This window comes from Camellia sinensis, chromosome 6, assembly GCF_055761805.1.
Source record: "Camellia sinensis isolate YWXY chromosome 6, ASM5576180v1, whole genome shotgun sequence".
NCBI lineage: Eukaryota > Viridiplantae > Streptophyta > Magnoliopsida > Ericales > Theaceae > Camellia > Camellia sinensis.
In genome coordinates this window covers 123,214,996-123,233,238 of record NC_138966.1, presented here as the reverse complement: position 1 = coordinate 123,233,238, position 18,243 = coordinate 123,214,996, and the positions used below count along the sequence as shown (strand labels likewise).

Here is an 18,243-nt window from a genome sequence, read left to right as displayed (position 1 = left end):
ATTTAACCTTATTCTGAAACGCAACTATTAAAATAATCAACTTCCGAACCGGCCTGTGAATTTAACGTTTGGCGCCTTCAGTGTCCATGGTCTGCGCGCGCAAGCACTGATATACGTACATACAGTCCAGTGAGAGAGAGAGAGAGAGAGAGAGAGAAGAAAATAGAGTGTGACTACCAAACAAACAACCAAAGTCTACGATGGCGGAGGTAATCTCTCTCATGGACATCGACGACGACAACCACTCTCTCAAATCCAACAACAACCTCCGAAAAGCCACTCCATGGGTCGAAAAGTACCGCCCTCAATCCCTCTCCGACGTCGCAGCCCATCGCGACATCATCGACACCAGTTACTCTCCACCCTCCCTCTCTTTCTCAATTTCCTAGGGTTTACTATAATTTTATACGTATTTGTTTGTTTATGTATGTGGATTGATTCATATGTGCATTTCTTCGAACAGTTGATAGGCTAACTAGCGAGAACAGATTGCCCCATTTGTTACTCTACGGTCCTCCCGGCACCGGCAAGACCTCCACCATTCTCGCCGTGGCTCGCAAGCTATATGGGTCGCAGATGCACAACTTGGTTTTGGAATTGAATGCTTCCGATGAACGCGGAATCGATGTCGTCAGGCAACAGATTCAGGATTTTGCTAGCACTCAGAGCTTCTCATTTGGGTAAACCCTTTGTTCTGTATTTGTTTTTTTGTCCTGTGATTTTTGGGGGTTATGATATGGTGGTTGTACTTGGAATTCAATTGCTTGCCACGTGGTTGTCAATATTTTTGACAATTTTTCTTGCTAATGAGATTGGGATTAACAATAGGAATGAAAAATAGCTGCGTTGATGTATGTTGGTAGTTTAGATAATTTGGTAGACAAACTTGAATGTATTTTAGGGCAACCTTCACTTTACCCCCTTTGCCCCTCAGATTTGGAAATAATCACATTACACTGTGGTTCGTGGACTAAAGTGTTCAGTCAAACATTCTGTCCAAGTTAACAACAAATGTCAAACATGTGCGTGGACATAAAGGAATTTACATGTTTATATCCACATGCCAGGTGTAAATCACACATGGAGTGAAGTACAAGGGGCAAAATGCATTGTGAGTTTTAAAAAATGATGAAATTGCTGTGGTTACTTGGATACAAGGGTATGTTAGCCTTTTTTGTTCAAGTCGTACACCGAGTTATGTGCTTATTTTCAAATGTCAATGGTAATCTGCACACCACAAGGAGTTAAAGTGAAATTTGCCCTATCTTCTATTTCAATAATTAAGCAAAGCATTAGTATAGTCTGTATGATATTGTTGTGTCCAAAATGAGAGTAATGCTAATATCACTCTTGTTTTGTTAGATTGAGGTAGTTTAATTTAACTCAATGAGTTGCTGGACAAGTGTGCATGAATTACATAAGAAATATGTTCTTTTTCTCAGTGCAAAAGCATCAGTGAAGTTGGTCTTATTGGATGAAGCTGATGCCATGACAAAGGATGCACAATTTGCCCTTCGTCGAGGTAAAAGCATATTTTATGTTTGTTTATTTTTCTGCTCCAAAATATGATCATATTTATTTTATGTTTGTTTATTTTTTCATACACCTAGTTTTCCATGTTCATGCTGCAGTGATTGAGAAGTACACAAAAAGCACTAGGTTTGCACTTATCTGTAATCATGTCAACAAGATTATTCCAGCTCTGCAATCAAGATGTACTCGTTTTCGGTTTGCTCCTCTTGATGCCATTAATGTCAGTGAGCGACTTAAACATGTTATTCAGGCTGAAAGGTGAGTTCCATACAACTTTTTTGGGGGCAAGCTTATTACCAAACAGTTAAACTGCCCCGTATATTGTAATGGAATCATTCTTAAGCAACATTGCTTTTTATTATTATTATTTTTTCTTTTATGCCAAATAAGCTATTCCTTTTTTCATTTTTTTTTTTATGGCGGAAAATACATATCATGATCTGCCTTTTGTTGTTGATCAAAAAAAAATCTGCCTTTTGTTGTCTATAATTTGTTATAATGACTTGCAGCTGGTGTGGCCTATGGCATTTGATGAGTGTTATTTATTGCAAAAAGCTTTAATGCCACTTCTTGGATTATTCAGGAATCCATTTTGCACTGACCAATTGTGTTATGCTTGGGTTCCGACTTTTGTGTCTTTGGGGAATGGTCTCCCCTGTTTGGACTCCCATTTTGCTGATCAATCTAAGATATCAAGAATACTCACTTTAACAATGTCATGGCCATCAATTTTCAGTGTTTCCTTGTCGCACTTTGTTATATTTAGGTTCTTCAAGGGGTTATTTGATAGCCCAACTTAACAGAGCCTACTTGTCTTAAAAGAGGCTTGCATGGGGTTTTTACTGCTTCTTTATGTGTGACAATTGCAATAATTTGAGCTCATCAACATGAGGAATAGCAGGTTACTTGGAAGGCTGCTATGTTATATTTTGCCTTGCTACCCTGAAAAATCAATAAGATGTGAAGCTATAGTTATCTTGATTTGGTTGTACTTCTGTAACTGGTGTTATTGATTAATACTATATGATTTTGCTGAACTAGGCTTGATGTACCTGAGTGTGGCTTAAAGGCACTTGTACGACTTAGCAATGGTGACATGAGAAAGGCTTTGAACATTTTACAGGTTTTAAAATCTTTTACTCCTTGCTTTTGTGTCTGTGTGAGTGCTTGTGTGTATGATTACTTCCAGTTTCACAAAAATGCAGATTGGAGAAATTATAAGTGGGTATGATTCTATAATTTCTCTATATTACTAAATTAACACCAGAACCAGATCAATAACTGCTTTGTATAAAATTTGAATAACTAAGATTCCCTTTCTTCCTTTTACCTCTTGACACCATGATTGTACTTTTCATATTCGTGGTATGATCGACTTATACCTCTATTCTTACACCCCTCCAGAATTTTTTTGTGTGATACACATTGCACAAAACACACCAATGGATTTCGTTTTTTCCAGTGACCCCAGTGCTTGCCAACTCTCAAAGTCAATCGGAAATAAAGTTCTAACTCATCCATATATCTTTAAATTAGAGTTCTATTGTGTGTAAGAAAATTCCAGTTACAAATTGTTGGGCATCAGTTGGATTCTTGTTATAATTTAATTTCTCTGTATGAATAGATTATCAGAGGTTAAGTACTTGGTTGATTACTTGCTGTTTGATTTGATGTATGCAGTCAACACATATGGCTTCTCAGCAGATAACAGAAGAAGCTGTCTACTTGTGCACTGGAAATCCATTGCCCAAAGACATCGAACAAATATCTCACTGGCTTCTGAATGAATCATTTGCAGTTAGTTTTAGACGTATCCAACAAGCGTGTTTTAAGAATGCAAATCTTACAGTAATACAGTGCAACTATACATGGAATTTTGTTATTGCTTGTTTTCTCTTTTGGTTACTTAACAATCTTTAGGAATATCTGAAATGAAGACAAGGAAAGGATTAGCTTTGGTGGATATCGTAAGAGAAGTAACCATGTAAGTGCTCATATTTTGGTTGTTAACTAGGCTTGGTATTTGCATGATCTCATCTTTAAGGGATTGTATGAACAGGTTTGTCTTTAAGATCAAGATGCAATCAGGTGTTCGAGTTCAGCTAATCAATGACTTGGCTGATATTGAGTATGTAATCCATGCCTTCATTTTCTGGCTCTTTGACCTGATTACATTTCTTTTTATCCAAAATTAAAGAATTATTTTTAATTATTTCCCATTCAATGTGAGAGATTACCATGTAGGCATATTATATACTTCACTATACAAATGTGGTAGTTACAGGATTGGTAGTTGAATAGTAGGTTCATCATCCTAAGTATTATTGATTGATATACCAAATTTTTACTCCATTAAAGTGTGGTTTGAAATCACTTTTCTTTTTTCTCTTCTTTTCTTTTCTTTTTCTATATAAATAAAACTGTGATACCAATAGGTCCTAATAGTTGGACACAATTCCCATCAAGTCCTATTGAAAATAAGATCTAGTACAATCGTAATTAAAAATAATTTTTTGTGGTGGTTTTTTGCATATCACTAAAAATTAACAATTAGTGATTTTTTTTGTCATGATTTTTATAAATTGTCACTAAAACGTATAATTAGTAACTTTTTTTTGTGACAAATTTGTTAAACTATCATTGAAAGTTGAAAATTAGTGACTTTTTTGTGATATTTTTTTAAACTGTCGCTAAAACTTATAATTAGTTATAGTTTTTGTGACAATTTTTAAACTTTCGCTGAAAATTAACAATTAGTGACATTTTTTAATAGTGTATGATGAAAAATGCTATTAATTATTATATTACTTATTGGACAATAAGTTTACTTAGTAGGACTTACACATAAATCCTCCAAAATTTATTCCTACACTAGTTTAATTTTGAATATTAAAAAAAACAAAAAAAAAAAACACAACGAAATCAGATCAAAGGCCCTCATTTTCTGTATGCCTTCTTTTTCATGGATCTTGCTATTAGATCTATTATAGTTAGCATTATTATATTTTAGTGACTCCAAAGGGTTAGCTATTACAATAGTTATTTTAACAAAATTATTCAATACTAACTACATTTGACGAGCTTTGGGAGGCTTTTTAAATAGTTTGTGTATAGATAGATGAAATAAAGAGTAGAGTTGGAGTACTTAGATAAAAAAAGGAATTAGGCAAAGTAAAGAATTACCATTTTTATATTTTAGTTAAAAATGAAAAGTATGGTTGGAGTTGTTTTAATGGTTGCGACATAGTAACAGATGCATTGTTAAACCAGTATAGAAGTGCACCATTTTATAGCAATCTGACAAACATACCTTGAAATACCTTTATTTTTATTTTAACTTGATCATCAAATTTAATTTTATCTTGGATTTGCAGATACAGGTTGAGTTTTGGATGCAACGATAAGTTGCAGCTTGGATCGCTCATTTCTACCTTTACACGGGCTCGATCTGCGCTGGTTGCAGCTGCAAAGTAGTAATTTATTGGATGTGAACTTGTTGCATTCCCTTGTCCTTTCTCTCCTTCAACTTTTCTCTTTTCTTTCTAAACGCATTGTAGCTTCAATTTATTTGATAATTGCTTGCTTCCAATCTGATATTGTCATTTTATTTTGTAACATAATTTAGCGCTTGACGGAGAAAATTTTATATTTGAGTGATGCCTTCCAGTCACTAGACCCTACCCCTGGATGTATATATATTGCTACTCTAAAATCTTGTAGTTGGTGGCTTCTCTTTGGGAGAAAACACATGCTAACTGGTTTATACCGGCCTGAACTTACACAACCCTACCTTCTTCTCTTTCAACATGTACTGGTTTCCCGTAACAAAGCAAAGCTCAGAAACAGGTCAATGGTACAAGTTCACCTAGATGTTTCCATATTTCCTAAGTCAGGGTTGATACACTATGCAAAATTAATTGGAACATGATTTCATTCTTTCTATTTTTTTCGCTGGAATTTTTATACAAAATCTTGCACTGGAATCATGCCAATGAATTTTTGCAGTCAAACAGTCGTAATGGTGTTCCTTTTTTGAAATGATGAGCTAACCACTCAGCTACATCAATTTGTATAAATTGTCTGGACGTTTTTTTCCTGCTGGTATAGGATTAGTTAACTATATCATACAACCAAAAGCTGAACTAATATACAATGTTGTTTTTCATTTTTAGGCGTCACCATTAGGATTATAACGATAGCAAGATTCCCAGTGAATGCGTTTTTTCACTATTCACTGCAATCTATGAAGCATGGATACAGATATGGGTTTTTTCATATTTTCCGATCAAGACTTGAACTTTAACCAACAGGATTTGTTGGGCAGCTCAGATATTAAAACCCATATACCAAATGAGTTCCAATGGATAATAATAGTGCAATTTAAGACCAAGAAACTTTGAAAACAGGCAAGTCCTGGATGGTAACTTCATTGAGGCAAAACAATAGAAGAGCACAAGTGCAGCCCATGTACCTCCATTAGAGCCAGTGCACTTGGCGCAAAAAAGCTCAGTCCTAGCCATCCTCTTAACAATACACTTTCTCTAACGAGTTTAAAATAACTAGCACAACCTACTGACTGATATGTACAATTTACTTCTAGACAGCTATGACTTGAAAACCCTCTTCACATTTGACTTAGAAAGCATATATATATATATATATATATTCTCACAAATCTACAAAACTGAACTTTCAGAGGATATCAGAAGCAAATCAAACTCCAACACCCCATTGGGATGGAATTATTCATTACTATTACTTTTTATTTGGCTGCATAGCTTTCCCGGGGTTGATTTCACTGCACTCACCTGCATGGTGTCTTATAAATTCATTCACAAAGTTCCATCAGATTCCCTGTTGGACCAGGTGATCTCAATTTCAAGTGTTCGGGAAGTCCCATCTTTATTGCTGTCATGGTTGAGGCTGACGAGTCCACTGTATACTCCTTCACTTACAACTTTGTCAATTTGGATCGTCACCCTACCGAGACTTTTCTGAAAAGAAAAAAAAAAATATGCGCAATTACAACATTGAAAACTATGAACAGAAGGACCATTTAAAATTATCTCCAGAGTTTAGCAAAACCATCATTTTCAAAAAATAAAAACAAGGATTTAATCAAGTTGGGCACGGGGTACTGGTTTGGTTGTTGCGACAGCTGAATGAGGATTTGATCCGTTACACCAGTTGACGAGGACATTGAAAGTAAATGTATCACAATTCAATATAATTACCTTTCCGAAAGTACTTTTGCTTTTGCAAAGTATGTGTAACTTTTGTCCCTTTGGTGGTACATCAAATTCCCATGTAAATCCTTCTCTCCACTCTGGAGATGTACTGTTGCTCACTACCTGAAAGAATGGAAAGACCATTTTGCATGAAATGTAGCTGTATGTTGATAATAAGATCTATACTATATTCACTTCTTAGTATAGCATATAACATTTATGATTACCTCAACAGAATTAATATTTGCATGAAATAATAACCTCAAAAATCCCTAAATAGTCCTTTAATTAGATACAAAGATACATAACAAGTAATTTTTTTGAAATTGAGAAAATTGTTTGAGAGTACCATGGTTTTTGAGAAATGAAAAACTGCAATGTGCTTAATCTGCGAAAATTCTACAACTCATAAATGCTAATTACAAGGCATATCCAGCTGCTGGCACACATTTATAATGAACAAAATTTTTCCTAAAACCACTCCATTTGGTTTTGTTTTCAGAATCTGTTTTTGAAAAATTCAAAAACATTCATTATTTTCATATTGTTTTCCCTTTTTGTGCACAAAACCATTTTTGGCGTATATTTTTTTAGTGTTTTTCAGAACACGAAACCAAACAGAGCAATCTGAGGACATTATTTCATGCAAATATTAATTCTGTTGAGCTAATGATGCAGAATTAACCTAAACGATCAAGGCAAAGTACATAACAAATATTCAAACCCCACCCAATAAAAGAAAAATACTTTAAACAAACTATATCAGGTCCTTTATGTTAAACTCTTATTTGAATAATTCATTACCTTGGTTTGCCGTGGAGGCCCATTGCCTATCGTCAATTGACAGAAGGCATTTGTACCTCCCATGAGGTGCCTTAGGTTGTTTCCGCGTTTAATGGTAACAGTCAAACAACCTGGTAAGCAATGCAACAGGCTATCTGCTCTCTCATGGAAAATCGGCGGGCAGGTTCTAATTAGCAATTGAAGAGTGGGAATTGCTTCGGATGCAATGATGGATTGAGACTTTGAGATATCTATAGGCATGGTTGACCATGATTGTTTTAACAAGCATAAGGTGTCCAATGCAGAATCCTGAGCGGCTTCGCTCCCAGACTTTAGTGCTGCTACCAAATGGGGAATGCACAGAGTAGCCGCCTCAGAAATGTGGAGCTTATGAAAGTTGGTGAATATGACATGTATGGTTTTCAAGACTTCTTCATTGATGGTTGTGATGGAAGACAATTCTCTCTCTAGTGCCCCTGCAGGATGATGCAATGAAAGAAACTCAATATTAAAAACAAGTTACAGAAATAAAATTTACATTATTCACTACAATCTATGAAGCATGGATACAGATATGGGATATCGATATGGTGATAAGCAAGGTTCTGAAAAGCGGTTGCGGTCGCCGTAACGGTCGGTGGCGGTGACGCGGTTGCGGTTGCGGAGTGTAAAGGCCGTGGTGTAAAGGTTGCGGTAACCGGAACCGTGAATTTTTTTATTTTTTGCACAATTTGAAAAAAACTTACCGATACGCATATTTTTTTTCCATGATCATATTTATTGGATTAAAAATAAATATTGATCAATTTTTGTAAATTTTAAGTATGATGCAATATATTTCATATTTTTAAATCACTATAAACTGAGTTTTTTACATTTTATTTTAATAATTAATGACTTTATATTATACAAAAAATCAATCACCAACTTATATATAAGATAAACAATGACAAAAGTAAAAGAATAAATAAGAGCCTAAATATATATATATATATATATATATATATTTTAACCAAGTCAAATAGATAATGACCACACTTATTATTGTTATTATTTTCAAACAATATATAGATAGACACACACAAACAAAATGGTTTAGTGATAGCAGCTGAATAGAATAGCATAGGTCTTACAGTTTCAACAAATCAATAACATGTTCTTCATCTTCCCTCTTCTCTCTCTATCTCTTACTTCTCCATTTTCTCTCTTTATCTTCTCTCTTCTCCCTATCCCTCTTCCCCCATTTTTAGCTTTTTTTGTGTGTTTTTTCGGAAGAAACAGTTTGGAACCGTTACGTAACGGTGCGTAACAGGCCGTTACGGCTGTTACGGCACTGTTACGACCGCTACGGCAGCCGCTATGACCGACACACCTGTGAATCTCAATCACACTGCAAAAGCGGCCGTAACGGGTGGCGGTAACCGCCAAAACCGTTACGTAACGGCGTTACGTAACGGTTGCGGCCGCTTTTTAAAACCTTGATGATAAGAAAAAACCTTTAAAATAGGATGGGTATGACCAGAATACGTTGGAAAAAAATTTATAATTTTTAGTATTCTATAATACATGAGTTCAAAGAATGGTTTCTCACTCGTAGTCAGCTTAAGAAGTAGTCAGTATACCTTCTTTCCAGTGAGACCTATAAAAATTTCATTATAATGTCAAGTGTAAACTGTTTATAATTCCCTTGTTCTTTCTCTTTTCATGCTTAAAAATGTAACGTGCAAAAGTATCATATGCAAGTTCGCTTGCTTATTTAATTGTCAAAATCCGATTTAAGTATCATTATACTATTTTTTATATATCCTTAGTTTCTGCAAAGTATGAATATCGAAACGAGACACATGCATGACACATTAAGGATTCGTTGATTCAATAAATTCTGAAAAAATAGGATACTACTCTAATCTCACTATTTTCTTCTTTGGTATACAAAAACAGACAAAATAAAGCTTTTAAGTGCAGTTATACATTCAATTGCTCAACACAGTAAATATAATGTGTCTAGTAATAACACACAAACCATTCTTTGGACTGTTTCAACTCCAACTCACCACTTACTAGATTCCAATACTGTGATCCAAATGCTAATGAAGACCTATAGTGTTAGTTAATGTAGTCCTAATTTATAGAAAATAAGCATTTATAAGGTCTCTGAATCTCTGGAAAAAAACCTAGCATCTCACTAATTAAGGTACACTGGATTGTGTAAGAACAAACTCAACCTTATTATTTCCCAAATAACCATATATTGAAGAAACTTATCTATGCAGTGATGGAAACTGAAGTTGAACATATGTTGATTCAGATGCCAATGATATATGAACATACATTCCTTGTTGAATATATATACCACGCATGGGACGTGAAAATCGCAATACTAAATATCAGGAAATATAGTAACAAAGGATTGAACTGTTTCGTTGGTAGCTTACCTGTCAAAGCTCCGATAAGATCATTTGATACATATTCTTGAAGTGTGTGATTTGAAAACAAAAATTTGATGAGCGATGCTGCCTGCCCAGCAACCTCTGAATTAGGAGAAAGAATCAGTTCCTGAAGTACCAATATGCCCCCTGCTTCAGCAACAGCTCGCCTATTAGTTCTACTGTGCATGACGAAGTTTTGCAATGCACAAATGGCCACCATTTTCATTTCCTCCGTTGGCTGATCTTCAAGCAAACTTATCAATGCACGACATGCAGAGGCAGAATCACTGGCTCTAGCAAGTCCTTCATGCTGGGAGAGGTCACCAAGAGCAAGAGCTGCAAGAAGTTTGCCGGACTCTGATCTAGTTTGTGGGTCTAAGAGATATTGTGCTAAAGGTGCTATTGCATACTTGGAAACCTTCATTTCTCGTACCCTCGTATGGTTGAATAAAGCTTCGAGTAGTCTTCCAGACGCTTCTTCACACTGGTGAGATCTTAATAAGTCTAACAGAGCATCTATTGCACCTGCTTCAGTCATCATTTCAGCACTCGAAGCAATAGTTGATTCTTGAACAATCAATGCGTTAAGAGCTATTGTTATAGTACTATCTACTGTTGAATGCAACATCTTCACAAGAACAATCAGTGGTACTTTAAAATAGTAGTCAGCATTTGAATTTAGAACATTGGACAGAACCAGTGCAGCCGATTCCCACAAAGCATGGGGTGGTTGGGGGTCATCTTGAACAATAACCTTTGAAATCTCAAATATACCCCCGGCATCAGCAACTGCCTTCGGCCAGCTTAAAGAGAGATTATCCAACGCCTTAATTGCTGTTTGCTGCAAGTTCAATATTCCGATTCCCGCAAGTTGCACAAGGGGCACAACTGCATTTTTTGTTGTTATATCTTCCTTAAAGTGCTCTTGTGCAAGAAGATGACTCAGCAATTCTGAGCCAAGTTGCTGGATAGCTTGAGATGGTGATTCCAGAAACGAAATCAGAGGCTCAATGACCTGGCTAGGAGTAAGTTTTAAAGTTGCAAGGCTCTGTGGTTTCTCCAAAATATTGACTAGTGTTTGCAATGCACTGTGCTGGCCCCAGAGACTAATATCTGGACGAAGCAAAACCAAAAAAAGAGGTTCGACAATTTTTGCAGCAGCTGAGCTTTTAGAAATTGCACTACTATTTGTCAAGATGCGGAAAAGTTCAGCAATCGAGGAGCACAATGCACTGGGTGCTGTTGGAAGTAGCTCAAGACAGTTATCGATAATGCCAGCTTTGACCATATCTAACTTGCAGGTTGTCCGGTCTTTCCCCAACTTAATGAGAGCACAGATGCTAGCCTCAATAAGCCGATTATTTGATCCAGAAACCAAACTGACAAGAAGATTGACAACATCATTAGCTGCTGCAAACTCCACTTGCTGTTCATGATCCAATAATTTCTCAAAAGCGCAAACACCAGATTCCACTGCCATACCCATATCAGATTGAATCAGTGATATAAGAGGCACGATGCATTCAGAGGCAATTGGCATTTCTCTGAGTTTTGGATTACCAAAAAGAACAAAACAGAGCTGTGCAGCATTTGTCTTCAGTTCCAAGGAAGAAGTGGAAGACAAAATTTTATATAGGCTCTCGAGGGGATTCCCTTCCACATCAGTCATCAGAACAGCTTTCGAAGGATTTTCCGAAGTCAACTTAATCAAGCCGATAAGTGCAGCACATTGCTCAGTTTCTGATGCAGCTTCAAGCATGTCAACCAAGGGCTGAACTGCTTGCTTGGCTAATTCAGAATCTCTAATGCTCTCAGCCTCAAAAAGTTCATGAAGAGCCCTAGCAGCACTCAGTCTTGAACTTCTCGACCCCAAACGCAGAACAGCTATGAGCTGATTCAAGGAACTAATAGATGCTTCATAACAAAGAATATCAGGATTGCTAAATAATATTCTCAACAGTTCAGCTATAGTTGCCTCAGTTGAGTCTTGAGGGCTCAACGATAGGTACTTTGTTAAAGCATCCAGAGCTCCAGCTTCAGCCATAATTAGTTTGTTTGTATCACTACCATCTGCAATATGAGTCAAGAGGTGAACAGCAATTTGAGGGGCACCTGGTCTATCTGGCATTGGTCTCAAAAGATCCACTAATAAAGGGATAGTTTTGCGTGCAGTGGAACCACCTCTCACATCTTCAATTTCAAAAAGGAGTTCCAGAACTACTTGTTCAGGATTCCTTACAAGAGAAAATTCTTCAGATAGAGCAGCAAGGTTTGGCATATCTGATTCTATGTAACCAATTAGGGTTATTAACCCAGCAACTGCACCCGAATTTGCAATTGCAAGATTTATTCCCTTGCTTCCATTTGAAACAAGACTAGCCATTGCTTGGGCAGCAAAAAACCTGTCAATTATTTCTTCAGACCTCAGCAAAAGGGCAAGAGAGGGTATGATGCGCATCGTTGCAGGAGAGGCAACAACATTTGCATCTTGAAACAATATAGCCAGGAGTAAGGCACTAATCCATATGCCTTCAGTATCCTCAAATGCCGCCTGTGAATGAAGAAAATATTTTGTCTCAGCTACCAAGTCTAGGCGCGCACACTCTAAACATATGAATTTAGTATGTGCATGCAAACCATCCAACAATTGAGGCTGAACGAAGAAAAAATATCAAAGAATTTTATATAGCCTGTGATCAACAAACCAACACACTCCATCATTGGCCATACAATGAAAAATGTAAAACGTAAAAAGAAAGGTAACTTCCAAAAGTTCTGAGGCCGCACTTGTTTACGGTATTATTACAATATCCGCTAAAAGTGGAACAAGGCACTGAAAATGTCCTTCTTTCACCTAAGTATAGATAGTACAGTAAGCCAACACCAGTTCAGGTAATAAAGCCGGAAAGCACTGGACATGTCGATCCCTCTATTTCTTTTACTCCCAATTTCAGTTAAACCCCAAAACATTTCAAACCTATCAACATAACTTCTGTTAGTCGACTCAACAGACTCAACCCAAACACATCCCACCACCAATCTACAACTATAATTTGCCAAGGAAATTATAATCCGAAATTGTAAAATGAATTGAAAGACGGCAGACAGACATCAAGGAAAAAAAGGAGAAAATAAAACAAAAAATACAACTTACCAGTTAAACTTTTAGTTTTAGACTGTAAACAAACTAGCCGCTGCACAAAAGTCAGTTTTATCTCAGTACAGGTCATGCTGACCACCACAAAATCTCTCATATATCTATTTAATCTAAAAGTGGGAGTTATTCGTAATATACTTTAATTTAATATGTATCAAATTTAAATCTGTCTTTATAGAGTAGCAATGAGATCCACAAAATTGTTTACCATAGGCTATTGGTGGTCATCTCATTGAACTGTTAGCCACAACAAAGAATGAAAGAAAAGGTGAAACAGCCAACATTACTAAAGACTAGATCAAGCCCTACCTGTGGATTCGAAGTATAATTTGCAAGCTTGTCAGAAAGGGCATCAAGTGCCCCAGCTTCTGCTACAGCAAGTTTGTTCTTCGCATGAAATGAAGAAATTATTGATAGCAACCACAAAGCAACAGTACCTCCCAAGACAGTGGCTGGATCAGGAACCTCGAAGGCATCTCCTTCCTGAAAAGCAGTTCTTTCGACAAAACCTCTAGGAGTTCTGGCTTCAATTTCTGAAGAGAAACTACTTGAATTTCGCTTCATCATATCTAGTACTGCATATATCAGGGGTTCTAAATATCCTGAACCTTCTAGTGCATCCATTGACTGAATTTTGTGTTCTTTAGCAGCACAGATGAGCAATGCAGCTCCTCCAACTCTAACCTCTAAACTGGTGGAGTTCATTATTCTATTGGCCAGTCCACCAATGGATCCTGGTTTTGAAACCAACAGGTCACCTAATGTAACTGATTGATCCCCACAAAGCCTAGACAGAATTTCTATAGCCTTATCTTCCACCAAAGGTGGCCCCTCGGCCAGGCAGCGTACAAGACTCACCAAACTTGAGGGAACTTCAGCAAGGGCAGACGATGGAGAGTAAGTGAAGTTCACACTTCGTTTTGTCCTTGTCAGTAGTGCAACTACTTCTAAGGCATCAGTAGCGTCAGTCCCATCCATATCCATCGCATTTAAGGAATCCACAACAGAAAGAACAGCAAATCGGCACTGAGCATTACCCTTGAGAACATCACCTACTGGAAAATGCTTCAGTAATTGGTGAAGGGCACGTGACGCATTCTTCTTACCTTCTGAAGTTCCTCCCCCCATTACTCTAGTCAAAGCAGAAACAACATCTTCTGCCAGTGCTTCTGCAGCAATCTGGGGATCAGACAGAAGATTGGCCAATGCTGCCACTGCAGTCTCGGCAGCATCAATGGAAGAAGTTTTTGCCAATTTGACCAGAGGCTTGACATCTCCTTCTGCAATGTATGACATTTTGTTGCTAGATTTTGTCTTGGTTGGACGGGACAAAGCACCCAAGGCTCGAGCTGACTGTGCCGCAATAACTTCAGTGTTGCTGGTCAAAAGCTTCATGCATGGATTCAAGACTTCGTCAGTTGCAAAACTGTCGCAAATATCTTGTCTGTTGCTGAATAGATCAGCTAGGACAGAAGCTGCATGCTCTTGGGTTTCTTCATTAGAGGAATTGAGAACCCGGACAAGTGACCTCAGTCCTTTATTAGCTGCAGCTCCGTTCTGCACAAGATCACTTTGTGATGCCATAGTGAGTACATGACCCAAAACTTTAATTACGTGGGCCTTTGAGCATGGAGAATCTCCCAGGAGCAAAGCTAGCAACTGATTAATGGCAGCAGGATCAGCTCTTTGAATAAGCTTTGTTAGTGCTTTAGCTGAGGCTTCCTGACCCTTTGGTCCACCACTATTTAGAAGCCATAAGAATGCCGGAACAGCTCCAGCACTTTCAACACAGGCACGAATATCCTCACTGTGACAGCACAAATTCCACAGAAGATGTGCTGCGTTCTCCCTTGCCTTCTGGGATCCCATCTCTAATAATTGTACCAGTGGAGGAATCCCCCCAGCTGCTGTGATTGCCCACTTACTGTCCTCGACTTGGTCAGTCAGGATTGCCAACAACTCAACAGCATACTCCTGATGCTGTTCACTGCATAAGCCTAGCAATGATATCAGTAACTGAATTCCTTCTCTCCTTCCAATGGCCTCCCAGATACCCACCCTATCACAGCATAAGCTTATTAGAGAGAGTATCAGGTACTGTTGCACATCAGCAGCAGCCATTGTTGTAAGTCCAATAAGCACCTTCTTTGCTTCTGCTTGGTTGAGCCATCTTGAGAGATATGTGTTGCCATAAAGGCTGGCCATGGCCTCAAGGACACGCTCCTGGACCAGCTTATTGTCGCAGGGCTTTAGTAGCATTACTAGAATGTCCTCTATCTGTGTTGCATTAAATGTTTCTTCTTCAACACCACATTTTTGCTCAAAGACCATCAGAGAGTAGGCTAGTGCTCCAATTATGTCAGCAACAGGAGCAGCTAAGCGCGGGGACTGTGAAATTTCTCCAAGATATAGTATTAGAGAAGACATTCCACCACATATATTAGCTAAAGCTCTCGTTGCATGCCCCTGAAGGGACTGACCACCCTTCCCTTGCATACACTCTTTAGAAGGAGCAACTACAGCTCCAATGAGAACAGGCACACCATCTGCATCAACAACAGCTTTCTTAGCCTTGGTTGACCCTGACGAAAGAGCCTCCAAAGCATCCGCAGCACTGGCACGGACAGAAATATCGTTTTCCTGACGCACAAGTTGAAGCAAAGTTTTGACGGCTCCGGAATCTATTGCTTTGGGGATGCTATCACTGAATGCCAACATCAGACGGGCCAGTAAAGAAGCTGCATTGGATTGAGAGGCAACATTGTCTGAAGAAAGAAGCCCCACAATAATATCTACTCCTCCGGCCTCAAGTGTTGCTCTCCAATACCCATCTTTGTCGCTGCAAAGATTTCTCAGAGCCCCGGTAACAAAACGTTCTACCACTTTGTCCTTCCTGTTTTTTGCATTCAGCTGCTCCCATAAGGTTGGCACTACACTTTCTGTAACAAATATTTTCATACCCACATGATCGTCTGAAAGTCCACCTGATGAAACTTCATATATTGCTTCTGCAGCTGCTTTCCTTGCTTCAGTTGACTCTGACTTCAAAAGTGAAAGTAATGGCGGTATGCATCCACCTAGAAGTACCTTCAACCGCAAATCATCATCCTTGCAAAGGGCACTCAGTGTTGCAGCAACGTTTCCTTTTGCCACATGAGTGCCACTCCTAAGAATTGATATGAACAATGGCATTGCTTGAGCATGTGAACCGATAAGAGTCCGTGCTTCCTTTCTAGCTTTGGCAATACCAAGCAAACGTGCTGTAATAAGTTCCTTTTCTTGCGGTGAAGACATGCTAGCATGTAGCTGCTCAACAAAACGAGCAACTGTTGCCATTGCTTTCTCCGGATCATCCATATCTATTGTTCCATTTGAATCCCTGCAAAGTAAACAGTAAATCTACTAGTCAAGATTTAGCATATAATGCCCCCCAAGAAAAAAAAAGATCCATTTAAAGGGTATATAGAAATAATTTTTTTGATTTTCATGAGAACTTAGTGGATATTAGGGACCATCTGTTTTCCCCTGTCTATTCTTATTTATATATTTATATATGCATCCCACCCCTTTTTGAGCAAGTGTTATATGACTCTATTCTTCAGTAAACAAGTGCAGCTGATAGGTAAATTCACCAGGAAAAAAAATTCCCATAAGGTAGAACAATATAAACTCTAATATGTTGTCACCGATCAAGCTAAGAGAGAAACACTAACCTAGGCTGTGAAGTAGACGAGGATAGGGGCTCCCTCGGTTCAGGAGAGGGAGACTTTGACATTTGCACGAAGACACCACTTCAGTGTTCTCCTTTGGCCTCCTGTGCATTGAGGTAGTAATGAATTTTACTAAATGAACATTAAATTACAAAGACTACAGAGGATAGTAAGAACAACAACACAAGATTGTTTTCCAAATTATGTTTGCAAAATATCCAAAATCCCAATCTGACCAAGTTTCAAATTATAATATTTGTATAGCCAAATTCTAAGTACAAACATATTAACAAAATTTACAGAATTGGGGTACAATTAAAGGCAAATCCATTCAAACCCAATTCAAATTTGACAAAAAATCGCTGAAATTGATCACTCATCACTACTGCTAAGAGACGAAATTCCTAAAATGTGGCCATATAGGGAAATCAAAACCAAGAACATAGATTACCTTAAACGATTAATGCATATGCTGGAGGTATGCAAACAACACCCCCTTCAATTCATCTCCACTGAATCAAATACATACACACACCAAAGAAGCACTACAGACAAAATTGAGCTCGACCCAGTTCACTTCGCTTACAATTGAGATCAATCAGACACTCTGCACAGTATGAAAAGGCAAGAAGATCAAAATCAAGTGAAAAACAGATCTTCTTCATATATACTCTCAATATATGTGTGTATAATAATATTAAATTAGCTATCAATGATGAGATTTAATTTGTATAACAAAACAGATAAAGAAGGTACGGAGATCAGATCAGAAATAGCATTAACAGATTCTAGGGCTAACAGAGGTGTCATTTTCCGACTAAAAAATTCAAAAAAATTAAATTAAATTCAAAAAAATGAAAAAAAAAAAAAAAAACCTCGATATTTTTACAAGAACACGTAGATTAGATCTCCGTTCGGAATTCGGAGGATGAGGGAGATAACGAGAATTTGGGGTTTCGGTTGTGCTGTGTGTGTCTCTCTCTCTCTTCATTTTCAATTTTTTTATTTTGATTTTGGGATTTTTAAGAGTGAGGAGAGTGAGTGTCGGGGGGGAAGGGGGAGTGATTCAGTGTGGGAGGGAGGTGTGAATCGTAGTCAAAACCAAATAGGGGCTGTTACTGTTGTTTTTAACTGATTTTCTTGGGATTCGTGTTTTGTTTTTGTTACTTCCAGTTAAGTTTTTCATAAGCTTTCTCGAAAAAGACATAATCATAATTCCCTGGATATTGACAAAATAAATTATATATATATTTTTTGGTAAATGACAAAATACTTCCCAGAAGTAGACATGCATATATGGTTTTTTTACTAAATCATGTTGTTTTTTAAATATATTTTCTAAATTCAAGTAATTTGACACTATTAGGTAAATTCTTTTTTTTTTTTTAATTTATGAAATCGTG

At 37.5% G+C, this 18,243-nt stretch overlaps 2 protein-coding genes across 2 annotated transcripts; one reads left to right on the top strand and one right to left on the bottom strand.

Annotated features, from left to right (window-relative positions):
• Positions 1–5,203, top strand: LOC114288455 (replication factor C subunit 3). Its single transcript, XM_082874650.1, has 9 exons — positions 1–351; positions 464–680; positions 1,443–1,522; positions 1,632–1,791; positions 2,575–2,656; positions 3,214–3,343; positions 3,454–3,517; positions 3,593–3,661; positions 4,908–5,203. The coding sequence occupies exons 1-9, from the start codon at positions 201–203 to the stop codon at positions 5,005–5,007; spliced, it is 1,053 nt and encodes a 350-aa protein (XP_082730776.1). The 5' UTR covers positions 1–200; the 3' UTR covers positions 5,008–5,203.
• Positions 5,204–5,928: 725 nt separating this feature from the next.
• Positions 5,929–17,973, bottom strand: LOC114288454 (protein CELLULOSE SYNTHASE INTERACTIVE 3). The gene is made up of 8 exons (XM_028231963.2): positions 17,716–17,973; positions 17,292–17,447; positions 16,844–16,944; positions 13,440–16,509; positions 9,980–12,524; positions 7,566–8,020; positions 6,768–6,884; positions 5,929–6,527 (listed from the first exon to the last, which is right to left on the bottom strand). The coding sequence occupies exons 3-8, from the start codon at positions 16,903–16,905 to the stop codon at positions 6,366–6,368; spliced, it is 6,411 nt and encodes a 2,136-aa protein (XP_028087764.2). The 5' UTR covers positions 16,906–16,944; positions 17,292–17,447; positions 17,716–17,973; the 3' UTR covers positions 5,929–6,365.
• Between the last annotated feature and the right edge of the window lie 270 nt (positions 17,974–18,243).

What these genes read in the sequence shown, in the direction of transcription:
- LOC114288454 (XM_028231963.2), bottom strand. Translation starts at nt 16,905, where the DNA reads ATGTCAAAGTCTCCCTCTCCTGAACCGAGGGAGCCCCTATCCTCGTCT. An exon ending in TCGTCTACTTCACAGCCTAG is followed by an intron (nt 16,510 to 16,843) that starts GTTAGTGTTTCT and finishes TTTACTTTGCAG; the next exon opens with GGATTCAAATGGAACAATAG. An exon ending in GGCCTCCACGGCAAACCAAG is followed by an intron (nt 6,885 to 7,565) that starts GTAATGAATTAT and finishes CCATTCTTTCAG; the next exon opens with GTAGTGAGCAACAGTACATC.
- LOC114288455 (XM_082874650.1), top strand. Translation starts at nt 201, where the DNA reads ATGGCGGAGGTAATCTCTCTCATGGACATCGACGACGACAACCACTCT. An exon ending in TCGCGACATCATCGACACCA is followed by an intron (nt 352 to 463) that starts GTTACTCTCCAC and finishes TTCTTCGAACAG; the next exon opens with TTGATAGGCTAACTAGCGAG. An exon ending in ACTCAGAGCTTCTCATTTGG is followed by an intron (nt 681 to 1,442) that starts GTAAACCCTTTG and finishes TCTTTTTCTCAG; the next exon opens with TGCAAAAGCATCAGTGAAGT.